Source organism: Aquarana catesbeiana, linkage group LG11 (assembly GCF_042186555.1).
Source record: "Aquarana catesbeiana isolate 2022-GZ linkage group LG11, ASM4218655v1, whole genome shotgun sequence".
Lineage (NCBI taxonomy): Eukaryota > Metazoa > Chordata > Amphibia > Anura > Ranidae > Aquarana > Aquarana catesbeiana.
Genome location: NC_133334.1, coordinates 276,728,497 through 276,754,563, shown reverse-complemented (window position 1 = coordinate 276,754,563; position 26,067 = coordinate 276,728,497). Strand labels below are relative to the sequence as shown.

Here is a 26,067-nt window from a genome sequence, read left to right as displayed (position 1 = left end):
AGGATGTACTGGAAATGGAGCGAGTACAAAGAAGGGCAACAAAGCTAATAAAGGGTCTGGAGGATATTAGTTATGAGGAAAGGTTGCGAGCTCTGAACTTATTCTCTCTGGAGAAGAGACGCTTTAGAGGGGATATGATTTCAACTTATAAATACCATCCTGGTGACCCCACAATAGGGAGAAAACTTTTTTGCGGAAGGGAATTTAACAAGACTTGTGGCCACTCATTAAAATGATAAGAAAAGAGGTTTAACCTTAAACTACGTAGAGGGTTCTTTACTGTAAAAGTGGCAAGGATGTGGAATTCCCTTCCACAGGCGGTGGTCTCAGCGGGGAGCATCGATAGTTTCAAGAAACTATTAGATAATCACCTGAATGACCGCAACATACAGGGATATACAATGTAATACTGACATATAATCACACACATAGGTTGGACTTGATGGTCTTGTGTCTTTTTTCAAGATCACCTACTATGTAACTATGTAACCCCCGGTGTAGACAAGCACATTGTATAGGCCTCAGTAAGATATGATTTGAATCAGTAGGGAGTAGCCCAACCATTTAGTCACATTAATCAGGGTGACTTTTCGCTTGTGCAATGTCTTCAGATAAATGCTGAGCTTGCAAAAAAGGAGACCATTGTTCTTCTAACACCATGTAACCTTCCCAGATCATGAATATGAAGCCGTACGATCTCCGCCGTAGGCTTTACATCATTATGCGCGGTGAAGAGGGTTTGGACTACGGCGGTATTGCCAGGTAAGAAGGCGCTATCTCTACCAATTTAGAGCTGTCATTGAAGGGAATCTATAGCAGGCAGTAATATTTGCTTGCGGCATATAGAAGCTGTCTCTTTTGGAGCATTGTTATTTGCTCCTGTATCTTCACTGCAGGGAACGGTCAGCTTAGACCTAAATTGATTCACAAAAATGGCATTGGGGAGAAATCCTAAAATTGCACTGAAGATTTTTTTTTTGTTTTTTTTTTTTAAAGTAGAACTATAGACATTTTGAATCGAGTAATATATCCCCTTGTAAGGTTTATTTTTGCCATCTGTGTCCCATTGGGGAGATTTACCTTCACTTCCTGTCCCATAGCCAAAACAGGAAGTGAGAGGAAATCTCTGCAAATGAAAGTGGTTGTAAACCCTTTTTAACAATTCCCAAAAAAAGCCTGCAAGATAAAGGCATAATGAGCTAGTATGCATAGCATACTAGCTCATTATGATTATGAATTACTTACCCGAGATCGAAGCCCCTGCAGCGGTCCTTGTTCACCGCTCCAGCAGTCGACATCTCCCCGAGGGGGTTACGTCCAGGTATCGCGGCTCCAGCGCTGTGATTGGCAGGAGCCACGATGACTTCACTCCCGCGTATGCCGCAGGTGATGGCAAAGTACAACTGACGCAACGGCACGTTGTCCCTGGTGCCCGCGATGTCGGCCCTGTCCCTGGTGCCCGCGATGTCGGCCGCCCAAGTCTGACCCGTCCCTCGGCTCTCGGGTCCCGGCGCCGCCATTCGAACTAAGGGAAACAGGCAGTGGAGCCTTGCGGCTTCACTGCCCGTTTCCTACTGCGCATTCGCGAGTCACGCAGCGCTTTCTGTGAATGAGGCACGCTGTGTTGTGGGACACACACACAGTTCCCAGAACACAGTGCCCCCCATTCCCCAGAAGACAACGCGAGGAGGAGAAGACTGAAGATCACCGCGGTGTAGGAAGTGGCAGATGATTAGGACGATCTGCCTAGCAACAGCCATTTCTGGTAAGTTAAAAAAAAATTTTTTTTTTTCATTTTTTTTCTCCAGATTGTTAGGAACATTTTGATGTAATTTTTTTTTTTTTTAGGGTGGCCCTCCACTTTAAGTGCGCATGTGCCGATGACGTCGGCACATGCAAATACAGGGAGTTTTCCACTCCCATGCACGGTTTAGGAGATATCCAGTGTAGCTACAAGCATAGGCGTGTGCACAGGGTGTGCCGGGTGTGCCCAGGCACACCCTAATCACCCCATGTGCATTAGTGTTATCGCTCTGTGTAGCAACAGGAACGCGGAAAAGATCTCCCTCTTACCGGTTCTGCCATAAGAGAAGTGTTTATGCTCTTCTCTTTCACTGTGCCAGCAGGGAGATCAATGTGCCGGAGTCATATATATTTAGATACATACACATGCATGTGTGTTTGAGCTTAAGGGTGCACATCCTAATGCATTAGGCTGCACACACCTATGGCTACAGGTAAGCCTAATTATAGGCTTGCCTGTAGTTTAAAGTACTTGTAAAGGGTTTACAACCAATTTAAGGGAATCTCTTGTGCTCCCCCCCCCCAGGTCACCAGAACTAGTGTCCTCATTGGAAGATTTCCCCTCTTAAAATTTTTGGTTGACAACCCAAAATCTGGGATTTACTTTCAATGAGAATGCTAAACAGGACAAACAGAGAGGGTGAATCTTCCTAATGGGGACACAGACAGCAATAAAAACTGACAGGGGTTCTAATCCATCTCTACTCTATCCAAAACTATAAAAAAAGAAGTTTTGCCTTTAGTCATATATTATTGTACAAATCTGCTATAGTTTCCCTTTAGGGCTCCAACTGATTTCTTTTTCTTGTCTATTGTTAGTCTGTGTTTGCTACTGTTTTATTTTTTTTTCCTATGGCTTTTTCTCTTGGTTGCCATAAGGGTTCATTTGAGGTTCCTTTTCCTGTTTGGTTTCTCTGTCAATGAATTTATACAGCTCATCATCTCCTGGATAGTGGTTCAGCTCCTCTGTGTCCTTCTTGGTTCTGGGTTCTGATATCTATTCACTGGCTTTTCGGGGGTCTTCTGAAAATCCCTCGGTACTTGCATCGTGTGTGGTGTTGCATCTTCGGTGTCCTTTGGCTCTTGTGTGTGTCTCTCTCTCTCTCTGTGTCCTCCCAGTGGTTTTACCCTATGGTAGGTGACGTCAAGCTGTTCTACCACAGGGTAGAACCACGGACAGGATACGGGGAGCTCTCAGCATGGAAATCGTTCAACCTTCAACCTGTCAGCGGACAGAATACTCCCTTCTGGGTTTTGGGTAAATGACCCCTTAGATAAGCTGTGTGACGTCTTCTGTATGTTATTACCTAATGTGAAACTCCAGCTTTGGATAAAATGATAGGTGGATACATAAAAGCTTTTTGCAAACGATATGAATCTTGCCTATCTCGGTATAAAAATATGCATTATAGTCCCCTAACATTAGGAGGTTAGGTTCACCGAAATGGTTTAGTACACTGAATACAATGTTTGTATTTATACAGATGCTGGGAAATGATTTATTTTATATACCAAGCAGCATGTAATGTGACCCGAGGGTTTTGGCTTTCCATTCCGGAAAGAGAATTTGTCATTTTTTTAATTTGATAGGTCTGGACAATAATTTATTATTGGAGGTCACAATGGATTGATATGACAATTATAGATTTCATAGTATCTGTTACAGAACTGGAGAGACACTTTAGGGTCCGTGCTCAGGATTACAGATTGAAGCCAATTTTCTGTACTATTGTCTAAATTGTGCTTTTTTTTTTTTTTTTTTTCTCCTTGTCATCTCCACCTTGTTACCCCCCACCCAAACCCGTCCTTTCGTCATTTTTTTCTGTTTTGTTCCCCGACTCTCTTGTTTTCCGATGGACCCCTTTCGACCCTCATCAGAGAGTGGTTCTTTTTACTGTCCCACGAGGTTCTGAATCCCATGTATTGCCTTTTCGAATACGCGGGGAAGAACAACTACTGCCTGCAGATCAACCCGGCCTCGTCCATCAACCCGGACCACCTGACCTACTTCCGCTTCATTGGCCGCTTCATCGCTATGGTAAGCGGAAGACTTCGGGGTGGATTTGGGGACAATTCATACTATGTGTGGTAGGCAGAGCTTTGTTTTCCTCAAACAATAGGTGCTGGAACTCAACCACGACCCCCCAAAACCCCCCCACACACACACACACGCCCTCCAAATCACATCAAATAGTGGGTGTGGTCAGATTTCACAAACATTAGGAGGGTCTTAAAGGGGCATTAAATACCAGGATTGCATTACATACAGAGTGCAGACTTCATGAGGGTTGTACACAGAGTGCGGAGCTGTCACTTGTAAAAACAGAAACCGGACTTCTGTGTTTACAAGTGATTGTGGTGAGCAGGCACCAAAGGGTCTGAGCCAGAGGTTGTGGTTCAAAAGCCCTGGTGGTAGGGTTGCACCGATGCTAGTATCGGTGCCGATACCTAGTATTTGCACAAGTATCAGTACTCGTGCAAATGCACCGATACTTGAAACCAATACCTTCAGGCTCGGCTCTTTGAGCTGTCAGTGAGTCTCCTCTGTGTTAAAGAAGTCCGGTAATTGGAGCTGTCAAAAAAAAAAAAAGCAGCCGACAATGTTTATTAACAATGCTAAAACACTAAAATAAAAAGAAACATTGTTTCTTTTTGTATATTTCTGTTTCTTCATCTACAGATCAAAGGGATGAACAAATGTTTCTCTGTTTAACCCCTTAGTAACCCTTAATTTACTCTAATCGGCCTTATTTAACTCCCTATTCTCCTCCATTTAATTATTATTTTCCTGCTTTTTTTCTTTTGTTCACTTCTATTTCATAAACGATAAACAATTAAAACTTTTTTTTTTGTTTGCTTTGTTAGTGAATATTTTGACACATATATTTTAACATATATTTACACATTTCACATTGAAAAAGTGCAAAATTAAAAAAAAAACAATGTATTTCATTTGTAAATAACTTTTCAATGCTTTGTACCATTGCTGACAGCTGAAGTTAAAACAAAACAGTTGCGGTAGGTATCGGTAATTGGTATCGGCGAGTACTAAAAAAAAAGTATCGGTACTCATTGTAAAAAAAAAGGTATCGGCGCATCCCTAATGTGTGGCGACAGACAATTTATCGCATGGTAACATGTCTGTCGCCGCAGGAAACAATTGTTTCCTATGTGTCCCATTCACACTACAACACAGCGTGCTAAAATAAAATGCAGACATGCTGCATTTTATCGCAGCGCACTGGACCAAGTCGCACTTGCAGTGTCAGGCTGTGCAGCACCGGACATTGCAGCGAATGAAGTGAACGTTTTGTCCACTTCAAATAAAGCTCATATAAAAAAAAAAAAAACAAAGAGAGCAGCGTGCGATACAATAAATCGCGCACCACACTGCCCCCTAGCGTGGCCAGAGCGGCGAATTGCTCCTACCGCTTTGTGTTGTAGAGTGAATTGGTCCTTACTAAAGGCAACTTTGCAGGTGCAGTTGCCCTCTAAAAGGGAAGATGCTCCAGAGCTTAGTAAATGAGGTGAAGCTTCACTTTACAAAGAATACCCAATCACATGCAAGGAAAATGAAAATAAAACAGCATTTATGCTTGCACATGATTGGATGATGGAAATCAGCAGCGCTTCCCCTCATTTACTAAGCTCTGGAGCAACTGCACATGCACAGTGTACAGTCTATTTGCCTTTAGTAAATCAACCCCCATTGTGTTGGGCGGATGATGTATCTATTGTTCCTGAAATTGCAATTTTTAATTCTGTGGTTCCCTCCTGTATAGGCTCTCTACCACGGCAAGTTCATAGACACCGGATTTACCCTGCCGTTCTACAAGAGGATGCTTAACAAGAAGCCAACGCTGCAAGACCTGGAGTCCATTGACCCCGAGTTCTACAATTCTGTTATCTGGATCAAGTGAGTGCAGCTAAGCCTCATTGGGGTAGATATACCAAAGGAAAACAGACTGTGCACTTTGCAAGAGCAGTTGCACTTATTTTCCCCAGATGTGGTAAAGCTCTGCTGATTTCCATGATCCAATCATGTGCAAGCAAAAATTGTTTTTTTTTGTTTTTCCTTGCACCTGATTGGGTATTCTTTACAAAGTGAAGCTTCACCGCATTACATTTACTAAGGAAAATGAGTGCAGCTATACTTGCAAAGTGTACAGTCTGTTTGCTTTTAGTAAATCAACCCCATTGATCTCTTTTTTTGTTTTTTTCTTCTGGTGTTCTTGATAGGTTTGTATTTTTATCTGCCTTATAGATGTGTCTAAGCATGAAAATCAAAACGCCACACCATGATTTGGAGTCCAAGATGAAGTTCATTTAAAAACTTTAGACGTTGCTACATCCAATGTGTTTTGGGGACTGCACATTATCCACTTCATCATCACGGCCAAAACATAAATGATATAAATTTTGTTTGGGTATAGTGATGCATGACCGCGCAGATACCAGTTAAAAGTAGCGCAGTGCTGAATATCAAAAAAATGGTCATGAAGGGGGTAAAACCATCTGGAGCTGAAGTGGTTAAAATAAACGATCCAGCAGGGAGAGTGAGAGCCTCTCATAACCAGTTCAGCTCTTTGGGTGTACTATGTACGTCCAAAGAGTGAACCTTTAATCACAAGCTGATGGCTGTAGTAGCAGCCATCAGCCTGTGTGGGTTTTGTAGAGCCAGCGACCTGCTTCAAATTAAAAGTGATGTGGCATCCCTATAGCTGCCGACCACTTTCACACAGCCGGCCGCGCGGTGCCTCCCTCCCGCCGACGACCCGCCCTCCTTTTGTGGTTCCCGTGCTTATTGACACCCAGGAACACACCCGCTGGCGGGGAGAGAGAGACTGTAGTGAGACCGAGGCAAATCCATACCTCCATCTCACATGCGAGCAATGAAACCGGATGGGATGTCTCTTCCAGTGGCATCACTACAGTTGGTGTGACCCGGTGCGTAAAAAATTGGTGTCACAACCCCCCCCCCTACCAACTATAGTCCCCCCTCAGTACAGACCCCTCTCTCTCTCAGTATAGACCCCCCTCACTCAGTACAGACCCCCTGTCCTCAGTAAGGATGGGCTCTGGCGTGTTCTCAACCCCACATGCCCGAGTCCGCCAGGAAGCCGGCACTGCACAACGCTAATCACAGGCAGTATGACATTTCCCGATCTGTGCAGCCGTGGATCAGGAAATGTCTCACTGCCTGTGATCAGCGCTGCGCAGTGCCAGCTTCCTGGCGGGCTCGGGCAAATGGGGTTTGCGAATACATGCACGAGCCCATCCTTATTCCTCAGTATAGACCCCCCACCCTCAGTACAGACCCCTCATCAGTATAGACACCCCCTCAGTGCAGACACCCCCAGAGTGCAAATTCCCCCCCCTTCAGTTTAGACCCCCTCTCCCCTCCCATAGCCCCCCCCCCCCTGCACATGTCCATCTACATATAGTAGTGTACAGACCTCAGAACAGCGCGGACAGATATACAGTCATAGTGGTGTATCCCTCGGGCTCCTCCTCCTCCTGTGTGGATGTAAACAGAGAGGAGGGGGAGGCGGCTTCGGTCCACTTCACTGAGAGATACAGCCGCGAGGAGCAGATCGGTGTAGGGCGGTGTTAGCAGTGATGCTACCCACTGGTGCCACCTGGGTGCAGCCCCCCCCCAGCGACGCCACTGGTCTGTTCCAGTTTCATTTTCAGACTTTCTTGGCCAGAACAGTCAGGAGACACATCTAATCAAGCAAAACTGTGCTTGGTTAGATGGTGTGAAGGGCGGGGGGAAATTGGTATTAGACCCCTAATGTCTCCAAAAAGAGTAACTGTCACCTGCCTAATGCTATCACATAGGGGTTTGAAATGTGTATGTGAAATAAAAGGAAAAAGTAAAAAAAAAAAGTAAAAAAAAAAAAAAAAGGTAATAAAATATATTAACATTTTTTTTTTTTTTTAAATTGCCAAAACCCCCGTTGCCCTGCACACCTGCGAAAACGCAAAAGGGTGCATGTGTGTCGCATTAGACATGTGACATATCGCTGCGAACGTCAGAGTTAGAACAATAATTCTAACACAAGAGCTCCTAGGTAACTCTAAATTGATGAGCTGTAACGGCTTTTAAAGCATCACCTATGATGATTTTTGGGCACCATAGTTTTTTGGCGATATCGCGGGCGCACACTATTTTAAAACATGGAATGTTAGGCATCTATTTCTCGATGCAACCTCATCTTTTATATTTTAACCAAAAATGTTATCCCCTCTGTCCTCTGCAGGGAGAATAATCTGGAGGAGTGTGACCTGGAGCTGTACTTTGTGCAGGACATGGAGATCTTAGGAGAAGTGACCTCTCATAAACTGAAAGAGGACGGGGAAAACATCTGCGTGACGGAGGAGAATAAAGAAGAATTTATCACGTATGTAGCTTGAAATAACTCTGACAGTTGCATGTCCATAAGGCTGGGATCACATGCGTCCGGTGTGAATTGTATGTCCGTTTTCACTGCAAACAAAAAAACATTTGTTCAGCAGTTCAGGTGCATTTTTGATGCAGTTCTTATGCGAATTTGCAAGGTTCAGGCTCAGATTTTTGTCGCAGCTGCGATATCAGTGCTGACCAATACATAGTAGAAAAAGGGTGGCAATTCCTGTAGTAGGAGGACAATGCCTGCTGAAATCCTGCACACAACTGAGCACGTGCAATTCAGAAGCGTTCCCATAGATCTTAATGAGCCTGGAAACTCAAAGGGGTTGTAAACCCTCAAGGTTTTTCACCTTAATGCATTTTATGCATTAAGGTGAAAAAAACTTCTGTAGTGCAGAGCCCCTCTTTTACTTACCTGAACTAGGTCTTTCCAATGACGAGACCGAGTACAACAGCTCCAGCCGCCGTTTCGGGTCCTCATTGGATAGATTGATAGTAGCAGGAGCCATTGGCAGCCATTGCCAGCAGGACTCGGTCCTGCATCATTGGATTTGGCCATTGGCTCCTGCTGCTGTTAATCAAATCCAATGATGCGGGACCGAGTCCTGCTGTCTGTGTCATTGGACACAGCAGGGAGACTCGGGAGCGTGCCCGCACGAGTGCCCCTGTGGAAAGCGATTCTGTGTGGGGGCACTCAAGGAGACGTATAGATCCAGGGATTAGGTCCATGAACTCCTCCATGCTTGCTTGTCCTGAGTTGATGGACCTAATCCCTTGATCTATATACGTACCTTTCTTCTGCACAATACATGGATTTTTCACCAACTTATTGAAAGGACCCATGCTTCCACGTCTTTCCTATTGGGTATCTGTCGACCTTGTCAAGTAAAGGGTGTTGTTGTTTGTAATTTCTATGTCATTTTAACAATTTTGTAATAAAGATACACTTTTATATTTACTGCCTCATGTTATACCCACAAAGTCCGCATTTTTTTGAGAGAGTTATTACTCTTTTTATACCTTTTAGTATCACTTGAATATAGCCAATAGGCATTAGCGACAGCGTCCTCTTTTACATAGCTTTAAAGTACCTGTTTAAAATCTTTTTTGGCACACAATGGGAAGTTAGAAAATCTCACTCAGCAGTAATAAATGCCTCGAATCTCAAAAAAACTTTATGCTCAATCCTCAAGCAAGCATTGCAATGAGCGATTGGACTGAGCTGTTTATTGCTGTCTCACGTATATGTCTGGACACCTTAAAGGGGTTGTAAACCCTCAAGGTTTTTCACCTTAATGCATTAACGTGAAAAACCTCCTTTAGTGTAGCAGCCCCTCAGTGCCCCCTGTTTTACTTACCTGAGCCCTGTCTCTCCCGTGCCGGGAACGAGCACACCAGCTCTAGCCGGTGTCTCGGGTCCTGATTGGATAGATTGATAGCAGCGCAGCAATTGGCCCCCGCTGCTGTCAATCAAATCCATTGACGTGGGGGGCGGGGCCGAGTCCTGCTGTCTTTGTCAATAGACGCAGCAACAGGACAAGGGAGCCCCGAGGGAGAGCGCTTCTCCGACGGGGTACTGGAGAAGAGGAGGAGCCAGGAGCACCGCTGAGGGACCCCAGAAGAAGAGGACCGGGGCCACTCTGTGCAAAACTAACTGCACAGAGGAGGCAAGTATGGCATGTTTGTTTTAAAAAATAAAAATAAAAAAAATTACCTTTAGATATCCTTTAAGACACTAAGAATTGAAACTGTTCAGAGACTTTGGAAAGCAGCCCGTATATACTAGTTGGACGTTCAGTAGCTGTCCAATAACGGTGACATCAGCCAGTGAGACTGTCGCCCAGTCCAGCTAAACCTCACCTGATTGGGCTGCTGTCGTTTTATTTGCGAGTACCTCATGTTATATGCTGGATTCTGGAATATACAAGCGTTGTCCCTAGCAGAGATGTAACTTTCAGTTCTCTATCGCAGACTCCTTACAGACTGGAGGTTCACACGTGGGGTGGAGGAGCAGACTAACGCGTTTCTGGATGGCTTCAATGAAGTCGTTCCCCTGGAGTGGCTGCGGTACTTTGATGAGAAGGAACTGGAGGTAGGTTCACTAAATGAGAGTTGTCTACTTTAGTAAGGCCTGTCTACACGCTAGTGCAGTGATGGCGAACCTTGGCACCCCAGATGTTTTGGAACTACATTTCCCATGAAGCTCAACTACACTGCAGAGTGCATGAGCATCATGGGAAATGTAGTTCCAAAACATCTGGGGTGCCAAGGTTCGCCATCACTGCACTAGCGTGTCCTCAAAGGAAACCTGTGCTGAGAGGAAGACGGGTGCAGCCATTGCTGACCTCTCTCTAAAAATGCTACTTGTCTGGATGGTGATTGGCTTTAGTACTTTCTGATTTGGAGAAACTATGTACATCAGGAAATTCAGAGTGAAGTGTTCCAGGTTTGTTCCCCAGAAAATGTGGGGGGGTTATTAAATTAGTATTTTTTTATTTCACATACTTTCAGTGGTCAGTGTCCCTGATCACCGCCACACCAGTTATATGATGACGCTATACTGCACTGGTGACAGTATGTAAAAAACAAAAAGAAAAATTGTAAAAAAAAACAACAATTATTTTTATTTCTTTATTTTCCAAAAAATTGTGACAAAAAATTACAACTTCAAAAAAACTCGCCATGCCTCTTACTAAATACCCTGGCAAAAAGAAGCTTTTCTTTCAGCTGTTCGTAGCTTTTATATGGAGGCAGGTCCAGTCTGTTGAAGCTGAAAGCAGAGGACGACATGATATGAAACCCTGTGAGATTTTTTGGCCCTCCAGCTGTTGCGAAACTACAAGTCCCATCATGCCTCTGCCTGTAGGAGTCATGTTTGTGCCTTGCAATGCCTCATGGGACTTGTAGTTTCGCAAAAGCTGGAGGGCCACCAGTTTGAGACCCCTGCCCTAGACTGTCTAATTTTGAAAAAGGGGTCATTTGTACTGTCCTGGCATTTTCAGGCCTCAAAAAATGAGATCGGCCATCAGCACATCAGGAGCGTTCGATTTTCAGATATATATCCCATAGTTTGTGGACTTTCTTACAGACTAAATAATAAACAGTGATTTGGGTTATTTTCACCGAAGAAATGGAGCAGAATACATTGTGGCCTAAATTTATGAAGAAAGATTATTTATTTGTAAAATTTTATTTTAAGAGAAACAAAGAAAAATACATTTTTATTTTTTTTTTAAGTTTTGGTCTTTTTTTGTTTAGCGAAAACTGAAAAAAACCCCAGTGGTGATTTAATGCCACCAAAAAAAGCTCTGTTTGTGTAAAAAAAAAAAATGAGAAAAGTTTCATATGGGTACAGTGTTGCGTGACCGCGCAATTGTCATTCAAAGTGTGACCGCACTAAAAGCTGGAAATTGGCCTGGGCAGGAAGCGGGAGAAATTGCCCGGTATTGAAGTGGTTAAAATGAAATGTTACTGATTATATTAAACCTATTTTTTGTCTTTCAGCTCATGCTGTGTGGTATGCAGGAGATCGATATGAATGACTGGCAAAAGAATACAATCTATCGGCACTACACAAAAAACAGCAAGCAGGTCCAGTGGTTCTGGCAGGTGGGTGCAGAGAACTCAGATGCTTATATATGTCTAAAATAAGGGGGTTGTTCATGGAAAAGCATTAAAAAATAATACACTTCCCAACTTGTGGAAACAATTTGAGGAAAGCCCCCATGACAGTGCCCCTGTGTACAAAGCCAGCTCCATAAATACTTGGTTGGATAAGTTTGGTGTGGAGGAACTTAGTCATTACTTAGTCAATTACTTTTTTTTATTTTTTATTAAAATAACAAACATTTTATCCTTACCTGCTCTGTGTAATGGTTTTGCACACAGCAGACTGGAGTCTCCTCTTTTCTGGTCCACTGCCAGCGGCTCTTACTCCCCCGCCTCCACCAAGTGCCCCCATAACAACCTGCTTGCTCTGGGGGCACTCGCGCGTGTTTGCTTCTGAGCCCCTCTCTGTGAGCCCATTGACACACAGAGCGTGGTTCTGCCCCACCCTCTTGCTCTCTCCTCACTGGCTGTAATTGACAGCAATGAGAGCCAATGACTTCCACTGCTGTGTCAGCCAATGAAGATGGAGAGAGCCTCTGCTCTTGTGCACATTGCTGGATCGAGATCCCGGCTCAGGTAAGTATAAGAGGGAGTTGGTGGGGGGGCGCTGCATGTAGAAGGTTTTTCACCTTAATGCAGAGAATGCATTAAAGTAAGAAACCTTCTCCCTTTAGAACCAGTTTAAAAGCCCGTACACACGGGCCAAATATCGGACAGTATCGTCCGGGTCAATAGAAACCGGGTGCATGGTCAGACAGAAGCCAGTCAAACGCGTGTCTTCTGAAGAAGGGGCATGACCCAAAAAAGGTCTTCCGATCCGCATCCGATCAGCGCTCTCAGCCAATGACTGAGCGTATTGACCGGTGTGTTCTGGCGTCCCCCTGTCTGAATACAGTAGCTCAGCGGGGAGATTTCTGTACTAACATTGCATGGTTAGTACATGATCTTTTCCTGAGCTCTGAATGACAAAAAAAACTTATAGTGTGTACCAAGCTTAAAGAAACTTGATCTCACCCCTAATAAACACCTTTGGGGTGAATTGGAATGCAGACACTGAGCCAGGTCTTCTCATCCAAAATTGGTAGCTGACCTCACATATTCTCATTTGGTTGGATGGGCCCAAATTTCCCTTAGACACTTCCAAATCTTATAGAAAGACTTCCTGGAGGAGTGGAGTCTGTTAAAATGAAATGATGGACTGTAGTTGATTATGTACAATGACCATGTAGTGTTCAGCTTTAAGGCTCATGTGTCTCTTTGCAGGTGGTGAAAGAAATTGACAACGAGAAGCGGATCAGATTGCTGCAGTTTGTGACGGGAACCTGCCGCCTTCCTGTGGGCGGATTCTCAGAGCTCATAGGTTAGAGTCCAGGTTTTTTTTTTTTTTGGCTTTTTTTTCCTTCTGTGCCTTTATATTTTTCAGTGGCCATTTTATCCTTTCTGTTTTGCCACATTACGGAGCAGATTTCTTGTTGCTGTGACATCATTAAAAAAACATCGGCACTTATGGTGTGTGCCAGTAATAAGCCACTGCTCCCAGCATTCTCTCCTGCTACCTGCCACTTTTCGTAAGCGATATAATGCCACTCACATGCCTCAAATTCAGTTTAGCTCTCAGGTGAATTCTGTACTAAATGGGCTTCTGGCATGTCCTCTCTGTTGGCTGGAATTGGCAGGCTGCAAGATTAAAAGAGTAGTGCGGGATTCCAAGATAAACAAACATCCGAGCTGCAGCTGTCCCCCACTGACTCTTCACTGAGAACTGAGTGATCAAAGACCACTGATCGCTAAGGTCCACTCTGAGTGACTGTCAGTCACCGCTCTGTGCTCAGTCCCTCCAGCACTCACTGGAGCTCTGGGCTGTGGAGGGGGTTGGAGCAGCTGGCTCAGGCTCTCAGCAGTTTGCTAAGAGGCTGAGATAGCTGCCGGCATCGGGGTGGATCCCGACATTAAAGTCTGTATCCTTGCGGAGCCTAGATCGGCTGAGTGATGTCAGCCTACAGCAGGCTTTAGCCCACTGTTGGATGACTGGGTCACAAGAGTGCAGAACTAAGTGCACTTCTGTGACCCACAGGAGAAGTATGGCCATAGAAGCTTTTGTCATACTTCTCTTTTAAGTGAGGGTTTAAGATCCCTGCTTTTGCCTGTAGGAGGGTAATAAATGTTCACCTATTTTCTGCTAGAGATGAGCTCAAGTGTCCAAACCAGCCTGAGCTATCCCACCAGGAAGTTTTCGCTGTGGACAGCCAATCATAAGCGATGGAGGCATTCCCCTTCCCGCAGCCTCCTTCTCTTCTGATTGGCTAGTCACAGTGACAGCTTCCTGGTGGATTAGCTTAGGCTGGTTCGGACTTGTGTTCAAACACACCAGAGCTCATCTCTATTGAATGCTTTACTTTAATATATCTAGGCAGAACAAGCACCCACACTCTTATCTTTTCATCTGCTGTTCTTTAAAGATTTACTGACGTTTTTAGACATCCCTCCAGCTTGAATATTCTTCTCTTTTCTGATGAAACTGCAGACACAGGGATCTTTGCATACAGTTACTTTTCTGGCAACTCCTTAGATGTGCATGCTTCTTAAAAGAGAAGTTCGGGAATACCAAACAGAAAAAAAACATACTTACCTATATGCTGCAGCACTGATGCCAGTTGCAGCTGCCCTCCGCTGGCTCTACCCTGAGAACTGAGCGATCAAGCACTGCTGATCGCTCAGTTCTCCCGCTCCAATCTGAGCAGGGAGACTGTCCATCACTGGCTCTCTGTTCTGCCCCTTCAGCGCCCACTGAAGCGCTGGGCTGGGGAGGGAGTGGCAGGGGCTGGCTCAGGCTGTCAGCATGCTGAGAGTCTGAGCCAGCTGCTGGTCCAGGCATCAGGATGGATCCTGACTGTAAAGTTGGGAGCTTTCCAGAGCCTGGACTGGCTGAGTGACGTCCATCGACAGCGAGCTTTAGCACACTGTCGGCCAAAAACGGGTCACAGGAGTGAAGAACAAACTGCACTCCTGTGATCCATAGGACAAGTATAGCCAAAATAGCTTTGGCTATACTTCACCTTTTAACCAGTGGCAGGCATTGATGTTTAGGGAACAGACAAGCCTAAAGGAATGCTGAGCATGTCTTTCCTGCCTGTCTTCCCCTACCCTATGCATTCATTTCATTAGGGACCACTGGCACTGAATCTTTTATTTTTTATAACAGCATTTCATTTAATTGAAGGATTTTTCTGTAAAGCACTAACATGTATAGCAGTGTTTTATGCATTGTCATATTTTATTTTTACATTGCTTTCTTTGTTCACTTCTTCACTCACCCTTGCTGCTGGTATAGCTCTGACTTCTCCGGTTGTGTCTTGCAGGAAGTAATGGACACCAGAAGTTTTGCATTGATAAAGTTGGCAAAGACACTTGGCTGCCAAGGAGTCACACCTGGTAAGACCCATAGCATAGGTCCCGGTGCCCAACATGTAGCCCTTTTGTACTGCTGGTGCAACCCTTCAGCGTAGTTAAGTTGGAGCATTGATTAATAAAGGGGCTGTATTGTCAGTGATCTTTGGTAGTATCATATAATATATATCAATTTCTACCAACCTACTGCAGCATATTTCTGATGTACAGCTATACCTGCAGGTAGCATGTGAGCTGGTCTCTGACCTTCTTTAGCAGTGTGTCAGCAGTTAAGTGTGTTCCCATAGTGTGTTTTAACTGTAGGGGGGGGCGGGCTCACTGGGACATGACAGAGATCACTGTTCCCGATCACTGGGAACAGTAGATCTCTGACATATCCCCTGTGAGAACGGGGATCCGCTTGTTTACACTGGCAGATCCCTGTTCTGCCTCTGTACTAGGTGATCGCGGGTCGCCGGCAGACATAGAGTCCGTCCGACCCATGGGCACGCTCCCGGTGGTGGAGCGCGCCCGCCCGAGCAGCCTACAGGTACAGCGATTTGCGCAGCACTGCCCACCTGCCGCAGTAAATTTGCGTGAGCTTGTCGGCAAGTGGTTAAAGAGAACCAGGTTGTTGCTAACCTACGAAGAACATATGACTGTCTCTTTATTGGATCAGCATGATAAAATCCTAGTACTTGTATTTCACGTTTGTAGAGATGATGGAAATTTGAAGCACATCCTGGCTTCTCATATCACTTGAGGACTCCAGCAGTGAGATTAATAGAGTTTGACCAGTTTCACATGGGCTTCAGCCTGTATAAAAGCAGGGTGAACGGCAAGCTTTTATGAAACTTTCAGCAAGCTTTTGTCAAGCTTCAAGCAGCTTTCTCCAAACCTTTAAAGCGCCCTTCAGGTCATATCTTAATAAGAGTGCAGATTGTCACTTTAAACACGCTGCTAGCAGGCTTCAGCGGGCATTCAATAAGAAGCTTATTAGCAGCTTGTTTAAAGTGACAGTCAGCACTTCCATTAGGATCTGCGTTCAAGATTTACAAAATTTGAGCTGAATGGTACTGTTTCACACAGGCTTCAGCTTGTATAAGAGCAGTGTGATCAGCAAGCTTTGACAGAGCTTTGCTGAAGCTTAAAGCATCTCTCAGCTCCAGTTTGTAAATGTTGAACACAGATCCTAATGGGAATGTTGATTTCCACTTTAAACAAGCTGCTAGCAGGCTTTTTCAACAAGCTTCATGAAGTTCTGAAGCCTGCTAGCAACTTGTTTACAGAGACAGTCCCATATGATCTGTCTTCGATATTTACAAACTGGAGCGGGGTGGTACTTTAAAAGCTTCAAATACTTTGTAAAAGCTTGCTGTTCACTCTGCTCTTATACAAGCTGAATCCTGTGTAAGATAGGTCTTAGGAAGAAAAATGTGGTGATTATCCATGAAACATCTGTTTCTTAAACAGCTCCCATATATGTATTTTATCTGTGCATTTAGCTGTTTGCCTGGAGTACTGCTTTAGCTGGGTAGGTGGTTCAACCCATTAGTACCTACCTAAATCTAAAATAACATTTAGGCCTGTTTCACATGGGCTTCAAGAGCATTGTAAACTGCCAGCTTTGACACTCAGCTAACGTTTGCTGAAAACAGATCTTAATGGGACTGCTGATTGCAAGCTGCTAGCAGGCTTTCAACAAGCTTCAAGAAATGCTGAAGCTTGCTAGCAGCTTGTTTAAAGTGACGGTCGGCACTCCCAGTAGGATCTGTGTTCAATATCTACAAGAAAGGAAGGATAACCCCTTGAAGTCGCACATCTAGTGTCCTACTGCAGTGGCAATCTCAGCCTGTTCTCCGACCAGGCCACGCCCCCAACGTGTTAACCCCCCCCCCCGGAGCTTAATCATGGGGAACAACAAAACTTGCTGAAAGCTCTGCAAATGCATTGTAAAAGCTTTGTGTAAAATAGGCTTTAGGAAGAAAAATTACCCATGAACCATATCCGTTTCGCGATAAACAGCTCCTATATATGTATTTTAGCTGTGCATTCAGCTGTTCTGCTTTAGCTGGTAGGTCATTCAACCCATTAGTACCTACCTAAATCTAGAATAGCATTTAATGTAGTCAGACTTGTGTAAAAAAAAACAAAAATCTCACAGGGTTTCATATCATGTCGTCCTCTGCTTTCAGCTTCAACAGACTGGACCTGCCTCCATATAAAAGCTACGAACAGCTGAAAGAAAAGCTCCTTTTTGCCATTGAGGAAACGGAAGGGTTTGGCCAAGAATAACATCTCCTGAGCTGCAGTGGCAGACGAAGGAAGAGGCGGATTCTTCCCTGGCACCAGGTTCCTTATATAAGGCCTAGTGTGGATGCAAAAATACGGCTGTTCCATGGTCAGAGGCTGCAGCTGTGAGATTGACACGCCCCCAAAGCGTTGTCCACACCCCCCTGCGCCTCTATGATACTCAGTCGGTTGTGTTGGTCCATTGCCATTTTGATTTTATTTTTTTTAATTTTTAGGCTTGTCTTAAGGTATTTGCTAGGCATCTGAAATCTTATGGGCAACTCCACCCAAATATATATATCCCTCTGTTGTTGGTGGATTGAAAAAAAAAGTTTGATCCTTCTGCCAAGGCTTCGCTAATGATTTTTTTTTTTTAAAGCTAAGTCACTCTTGTCTCCAGCTTATGCCATTTCCATTTACACTTGGGGAGAATCAACTAGAGCATGGGTGCTCAACCTGTGGCCCTCCAGCTGTTGTGGAACTACAAGTCCCATAAAGCATTGCAAGCCTGACAGTTACAAGGAAGACTCCCAAAAGCAGAGGCATGATGGGACTTGTAGTTCTGCAACAGCTGGAGGGCCAGAGGTTTAGCACCCCATGAACTAGAGCAGTGATGGTGAACCTTGGCACCCCAGTTGTTTTGGAACTACATTTCCCATGATGCTCATGCACTCTGCAGCGTAGTTGAGCATCATGGGAAATGTAGTTCCAAAACATCTGGGGGTGCCAAGGTTCTCCATCACTGCACTAGAGGGTGCCCAAGTGCTCTATAGTGGATTCACCATAGGTAAAAAATAAAACTGTGAGTGGTGACAACAGTAGCTCAGCTTTCATCCAAACTCATGGCCTGTTGTGGCTGTTTTGAGGAGGAAAGACCTCTTGGCACAGTTTTGGATCGCAGTGAAGACAAGGCAGGGGATCGAATGCTTCTCAACTCCACACAAAATCTTAGTAGCCAGTTTTGGGCAGAATAGTTCTTTTACCGTGACCTGGGACATTCAGCGGTGTAGGCAGCCATTCTGCTAGGTGATCCAAAAATTGTAAGCCTGTAGGCCAGGGGTCCCAGACTGGCCTACAGCTGTTGCAGAACTACAAGTCCCATGAGGCATTGCGAGGCTGAAAGTTACAAGCATGACTCCCACAGGCAGAGGCATGATGGGACTTGTAGTTCCGCAACAGCTGGAGGGCCGCCAGTTTGAGACCCCCTGCTGTAGGCACTAATGACCTCATTGGTACAAAGGGAACTCTGCTCCTCAGTACTGTCACTTATTTCTATCAAGTTTTGGGGTCAGTCCACAAAATGATGTCTGAAAGATGTACTTAAACAAAAATCGAATATTGAGCGGAGCGATGGAGTGCGAGTAACCGTTTATAGGAAATTACGGCTTTATTGTATTTTTAGATTTTTTTTTATGTTTTTTTTTTTTTTTTTTTTTTTTTTTTTTACGGATTTTGTTTGCACTGCCTATTAAATCTGGCCACACACAATCAGATTTTAATCTATCATATCAGCCAAATTTACAAACAGTTTAGTGTGCTGCTCATAGAGGGTAGTGGGATATGGAGGGGCTGTATGGATGAATCCCTAGCGGTCCATTAAGACCTCATTCAGATGGGGGCATAATAAAGCATACACCCATGGAAGGCAATGTGTACATGCACAAGGATGCACAGGTGTTCCGTGCATCTTCATGCAGGCTGTCCCATTCATGTCAATTGGGATGCAGCAGCTGCATGGATGCAGCCGCTGCTCCCATGGTGACATCCAAGTGGCCAGGAACTCACACAGTTTGCTTTCAGGGACACGCAGCAGCACCCACATAGATGCCTCTTTGGGAGCAGCAGCTGTGTCTGTGCAGCCACTGCATCCCAATTGACGTCAATGTAACTGCCTGCACAGGGATGCACAGAACACCCATGATTCCACATGTGGGTAACACAACCCTTCACAGGCTTCAGTACACCATGTGTGAATCTGTAAGGGTGAATTTGCTGACCTAACAGAGGAATTTGGTTAATGAGGGAGGAGGCAGAGCGCAGTTCTAAATGCGGGGGGTGGGGGGGGTGGCTCTTTGGGCATTCAAAGCTGAAAGCATGTCACCAGCACACCAAAGATTCTCCAAATGGGTCCAGAAGCGTACACGTTCCTGGAATTGGTCAGTTCGGTGTCAGTGGGTGCTGCAGCTACTGGAAACCGTAGACATTCAAAACTTAAAGGATGTCACCAGCACACCGAGGATTCTCCAAACAGGGTCCAAAGCTTTATTCGGCGGTCGCTGTGATCGCTGAATAAAACTTTGGACCCGTTTGGAGAATCCTTGGTCTGCTGGTGACATCCTTTAAGCTTTGAATGTCTACGGTTTCCAGTAGCTGCAGCACCCACTGACACCGAACAGACCAATTCCAGGTACGTGTGCGTTGGGAATATTACAGTGAATCTTATCTTTGGGCGCAAAAAGACTTTTTTTTTTTGACAATCCAAATTGATTGGTCATCTGGGAAGACCCATGGACATGAAATTGTTGTTCATTCTGCCCAAGGATAACCAACTCAGGTGGCTGCCCCATGGTAGATAAAACTGTAAACCTATTACCTAAAATAGATACCAATTTAATAAAATCTCATATTAGGTTTTTTAATGTAAATTCAAAAGTCATTGTTATTATTTTCATAGCTGCAGCTTATTATAATTAATAAATTATCAAAATTATTTAAATAATGAATGGGAAATTTTGTTGACCTGATAGAACAGAATCTGACGTTTTCTGGCCATCGTTAGGCTGCGTATTCATAATGGACCTCAACGCTTCTGGTACACAAGTTTAATGATGAACAACAATTATGCTATCCTCGTCTTATCATGGGAAAGGCTTCCAAGACAGTTGGAGCTGACCAATGGTCTGCCACCATCTCACTGGAGCCCAATCATGAATGGGACCTTCTAGCACACTTTTCCCTCATTAGCACGATGAATGGATTTAATAGAGTGCTGCATTCATTCACAGCTCATTTTTAGGTGCATTAATCTATAGAAAACCAGCATTAAAGGCTAAGTTTTTTTTTACCTTTTACAAAAAAATAATAAACGCACAGGTAAAAAAAAATGTGCATTTACCAAAACGGTACCAAAAATTGGTGCATACCACAACCATTACACAGAGCAGCCTTGATCCCCTCCTCTTCTCAGGTTCCCCACCTGAGCTCCTGGCTCCCCCCCCCCACCGAGTGCCCCCGTAGCAAGCCGCTGGTTATGGGGGCACTCATGCATGCTCGCTCCCAAGCCTCGCTCTGTGTGTCCATAAGACTTTCAGATCAGGGCTGAGCCCCGTCCCCCACCCCCAATCACTGGCTGTGATTGACAGCAGTGGGAGCCAATGAGGAGGAAGAGAGCCTCAGCTCTCATGCACATCAATTGATTGAGATCGGGCTCAGATATGTATTTCGGGGGGGGAAACTGCATGCAGAAGCTTTTTTTACTTTACTTCATAGAAAGCAATGATGTAAAAAAAAATCTTCTGCCTTTACAACCACTTTAATGGTGGAGCATGGCCGATCCCGTATGCATAAATTTCACAGATCTTCGATCTCCTTCGTCTTCAACCCAAAAAGAACAATTAACATTGGATGACATTCATTTACGTACCACAAGCGCTGGCAGTCCTTTCATACGCAGTCCTACAGCTTAAGGCAGCAGCTGTAACATATTTTACTGCGTTTTGTTATTAAAGAAAATCATTTTTTAGTGTGAGCACCTTATTAATATCATTTTTTCTTTTTTTAGTATAATTCTGTTTTGTTATTGAATTATATTTACAGGCATTTTATCTTCTGTGTTTTTAATAGAAAAAAAAACAATGAGTGAATTTCATTGTGGAAGTCTTTTAAAGATTGTATCGATTTTCACGTAGAAGAAAAACTTTAAAAAAAAAAAAAAAAAGGTTCCAAATTATTTTTAATGTTATCTGATTAGCTGCATTGCTGGTAGAATTCCAATCTTTACTACATTACTGAAATACTGAAAAGTTTTTGGTGTCTCTGGTGTGATAAAAGTTTGGGCACATGGTGAGCCTCTCTCCTGTTTCTCATCGGGATCTCCAAATTGTATGAAATTAAATTGATTTGAAGTACAAATGTACTTCTATTTTACTTAGTTACACCCACCCCCCCATGTGTGCCAGTGAGAGTAGAAAATGTCCTGGTGTCAGAGGGAGAAAATAGTGCCCCATCATTGGTGTCAGTGGCAGGAATAGTGCCCCATCATTGGTATAAATGGGAGGAATAGTGCCCCATCATTGGTGTCAGTGGCAGGAATAGTGCCCCATCATTGGTATAAATGGGAGGAATAGTGTCCCATCATTGGTGTCAGTGGGAGGAATAATGCCCCATTATTGGTGTCAGTGGGAGGAATAGTGCCCCATCATTGGTGTCAGTGGGAGGAATAGTGTCCCATCATTGGTGTCAGTGGGAGGAATAATGCCCCATTATTGGTGTCAGTGGGAGGAATAGTGCCCCATCATTGGTGTCAGTGGGAGGAATAGTGTCCCATCATTGGTGTCAGTGGGAGGAATAGTGCCCCATCATTGGTGTCAGTGGGAGGAATAGTGTCCCATCATTGGTGTCAGTGGGAGGAATAGTGCCCCATCATTGGTGTCAGTGGGAGGAATAGTGTCTCATCATTGGTGTCAGTGGGAGGAATAGTGTCCCATCATTGGTGTCAGTGGGAGGAATAGTGTCTCATCATTGGTGTCAGTGGGAGGAATAGTGTCCCATCATTGGTGTCAGTGGGAGGAATAGTGCCCCATCATTGGTATCAGTGGGAGGAATAGTGTCCCATCATTGGTGTCAGTGGGAGGAATAGTGTCCCATCATTGGTGTCAGTGGGAGGAATAGTGTCCCATCATTGGTGTCAGTGGGAGGAATAGTGCCCAATTATTGGTGTCAGTGGGAGGAATAGTGCCCCATCATTGGTGTCAGTGGGAGGAATAGTGTCCCATCATTGGTGTCAGTGGGAGGAATAGTGCCCCATCATTGGTGTCAGTGGCAGGAAATAATGCCCCAAGGGCCGGATAAAAGCAAGCAGAGGGTCGCAGTTTGGAGACCCCTGTTATAGAGGAAACATGTGGTACATGTTGGTACATGTGAAATTTGAACTACCCATGTAAGTTATTAAAAAAAGTTATGCCCTCTCGTACTATTTTGATCACTTCAGGGGCCCCTAGGGATACCCCCTGGACAGAGAGCTGCCTGTAAGAACTTTGCGCCTAACCAACCTATCAGTGAGTCACCAATACTCTTTTTTTTTTTTTTTTTAAATGATCAAAACACAGGTGATGTCACACAACCTCTTTTTTTTTATGTTGCCACTTCCCTGGTTTTCATGATAAATATCTAGCTGGATGGTTTAGTGATTTATTGATCCAGTCTAAGTGAGTGTGACCTCCCAACCTGCATGTGTGTTCCAGGCCAGCAAACCACTCAGGACTGGTTCACACGGGTTGCGTTTTGTGGCCATACACGGGGCGCTCGCGGGTGTCGCATTCGGAGCAGCGGCTGTGTCCCAGTTGACACCAATGGGCCGGCTCGCACAGGGATGCAGGGAACACTTGTGCATCCCCAATGCGGGTAAATGTGGCCCCCACACAGGGCCCCATTGTGAACGAGACTCTAAGATGTGAAGATAGAGGATTCCACGATGGACAGGGACACGAGAGACAACCTAGAAGATGTCACCAGCGAGACTTTTATCACAACAGTCATTGACCAGAATATGTCACCTATAGAATAGCTATGCATGTCATGCTTCTAAGCAGGGAATCCAAGCTATGGATAGGTTACCCAGAGTAGCCAATCAGCTAACAGTTTTCAAATTAAAATGTGAAAGCTGTCTTTGGATTGGCCAGTGTTGGCAATGCAGATACATTTTCTTTTTACATTTTATAGCTTATCATTATTTGTTTTCCTCCAGCGTTATCCTGCAGAAACTCATCGATATCCTGTAAATCAGGGGTAGGCAACCTGGGGCCCCCCTGAACTACAAGTCCCATCATGCCTCTGGGAGTCATTGTAACTGCCAGCCTTGCAATGCCTCATGGGAAATGTAGTTCTACAACAGCTGGAGGGCCTCCGGGTTGTGCCTAACCCCCTGGTGTAAATCAACACCGACCAAAAGGCAATTGTTGTTTTTGAATTTGTATAAAGAACTCAAACTGCTTGAATCTTCAAACAAAATATCAATTTTATGTTACCGATTCTCCGAACCTTTCTGTACAGGTCTATTCCATTTTCTACTTTTTAAGTAAATAATCTTTTAATTGTGTTCAGTTACAGAGATTGTACAGTGTGTATATAATAAAGGATGGCATATAAATATTATATATATATCTATATAAAAAGAAAAAAAAAAAATAATTGTTTGCAAAAGCTTTGGAGTAATCCCCAGAGATTTGTATAGGTCTCTGCATCCGTGATGCTCACTTTCTTGTGCAATAAACACAGGTTTGTATAAGAAGTGTGTGCTCTGTTTGTGAAATGCAATTATTTATGGGGGCTATATATCTGAAAATAAAAAGTTTATTCATATAAAATTACAAACAAATATTGGGTTCAATAAAAAGGTATAATACATATCACATTAGTGGTCACTGCTGGACCATTCTGATCTTGTGCTGCAAAGTAAGAGTGATCAATATATGATAAGCATTTGTGATTGCTGCTAGTTGCTGGCGCCCCTGTACTAATCCGTGTTTATATCAGAGCTTTCCTGGTCTCCTGTAATCGCGCAGAACCTCCCCCCCCCCATATTTCTGTGGACTTGGTGATTTTTCTTTAATGTCTCTTTGGAGCTCTATGAAAATTGGTGGTCCTTAGAAATCCCCCTGAAGAAGCCAATGTTGGCGAAACATGTTGGAATATAACACCAAATATTGATCACCTTCTTTATATGGACACCAGTGACCACTAAGGTGATATGTATTATACTGTTTTTTTTTTTGTTTTTTTTTATTGAACCCAAATATTTGTTGTAATTTTATATGAATAAACTTTTTTTATTTTCATACAAAATGTATCCTAATTGTGGGCACCGCTATAATCCCAATCATCTTGTTGCTGCTACTTACGACCATATTGTCACCCAATTTGCTATTCAAGCTAATTTAAAATTTGCACATGAAATCCACTGAAGGTGTAGGTTTTTTTCATTTTTATTTTTTGTGGCTTTCAGGCCTTTTTTTTTTTTGTGTGTGGCTTTCAGGCTTTTTTTTTTTTTGTGGCGTTCAGGCTTTTTTTTTTTTTTTTTTTTTTTTTTGTGGCTTTCAGACTTTTTTGTTTGGCTTTCAGGCTTTTTTTTTTTTTTTTTGTGGCTTTCAGACTTTTTTCATGGCTTTCAGACTTTTTTCATGGCTTTCAGACTTTTTTCATGGCTTTCAGACCTTTTTTTTGTGTCTTTCAGGCTTTTTTTTTTTTTTTTTGTGGCTTTCAGACTTTTTTTCGTGGCTTTCAGACTTTTTTCATGGCTTTCAGACCTTTTTTTTGTGTCTTTCAGGCTTTTTTTTTTTTTTTTTTGTGGCTTTCAGACTTTTTTTCGTGGCTTTCAGACTTTTTTCATGGCTTTCAGACCTTTTTTTGTGTCTTTCAGGCTTTTTTTTTTTTTTTCCTGCAAAAAAAAAAAAAAGACCCAGTAGAAGGTCAGCTTCATACCTTTGTTACTGCTCACATGTAAACGCACATCACATTAAGGCAGGTCATTCCTTTTGAATAGGCTGCCAATGCACCTTGGTGGATCACATACTGCACCTTACCCTTTCCGGGCAACGCAACACATGTCCGTGATGTACTAAAGACGGATCAATGTTTGGGGGTTTAGCAGCGAACTAACTGAATTTCGATCCATCCATGGGCAGGGCTGGTTGTACTGCAGTTGATCCATCGATCAACTGCAGTACAACCAGCCTGTCCTGTTTTTTTTTTTTTTTGCCCGATAACTGCCGGTGGGTATAGCTGCCAGCAGTGATCATTGTATTCTTGTTCAATATTTTTATGGAGTGTAGAAAATGGCATGTAACATTACCGTATTCCATTCGAGTAATACTGCCTTACAGATATAGAACAATAAAACGCCTTTCACACTGGGGCCGCGTCAGCGCTAAAGCGATGCTCATTTTAGCGCTGTTTAAACGGCGCTTTTTACCCCAAAGAAGGGGTGAAAAACGCCCGCGTTGCGGTGCTTTGGAAGCGCTTTTCAGGAGCTTTGGAAGCGCTGCCCATTCATTTCAATGGGCAGGGTGTTTTGGGAGCGCTAAATACAAACCGCCCCAAAAATGCTGCTTGCGGGACTTTTCCTAGCGTCCCGCAAGCGCACCGCCCCCCAGTGTGAAAAGTCACACTGAAATTAATGGGAGGCGTTTTTCAGTCGCTATTTTTAGCGCTAAAATGCCTGAAAACCGCCTCAGTGTGAAAGGAGTCTTAAGAGCAAAAACAGCGCTAAGATATCATACAAAGTAGAGCTGAATGCCAAAATACAAACACACACTATATTACCAAAAGTATTGGGACACCTGCCTTTA

General features: G+C 43.9%; 1 protein-coding gene across 1 annotated transcript in view; it reads left to right on the top strand.

Annotated features, from left to right (window-relative positions):
• The window catches only part of WWP2 (WW domain containing E3 ubiquitin protein ligase 2), a 124,112-nt gene extending 104,420 nt beyond the window's left edge, over window positions 1-19,692 (top strand). The window contains exons 14-22 of the mRNA XM_073605872.1: window positions 674-762; window positions 3,682-3,841; window positions 5,586-5,719; window positions 8,067-8,207; window positions 10,187-10,307; window positions 11,720-11,824; window positions 13,088-13,184; window positions 15,184-15,256; window positions 17,407-19,692. Coding sequence (XP_073461973.1) covers window positions 674-762; window positions 3,682-3,841; window positions 5,586-5,719; window positions 8,067-8,207; window positions 10,187-10,307; window positions 11,720-11,824; window positions 13,088-13,184; window positions 15,184-15,256; window positions 17,407-17,506 — 1,020 coding nt within the window. The 3' untranslated portion in view covers window positions 17,507-19,692. The remainder of the gene's footprint in view (window positions 1-673; window positions 763-3,681; window positions 3,842-5,585; window positions 5,720-8,066; window positions 8,208-10,186; window positions 10,308-11,719; window positions 11,825-13,087; window positions 13,185-15,183; window positions 15,257-17,406) is intronic.
• Window positions 19,693-26,067: the final 6,375 nt, after the last annotated feature.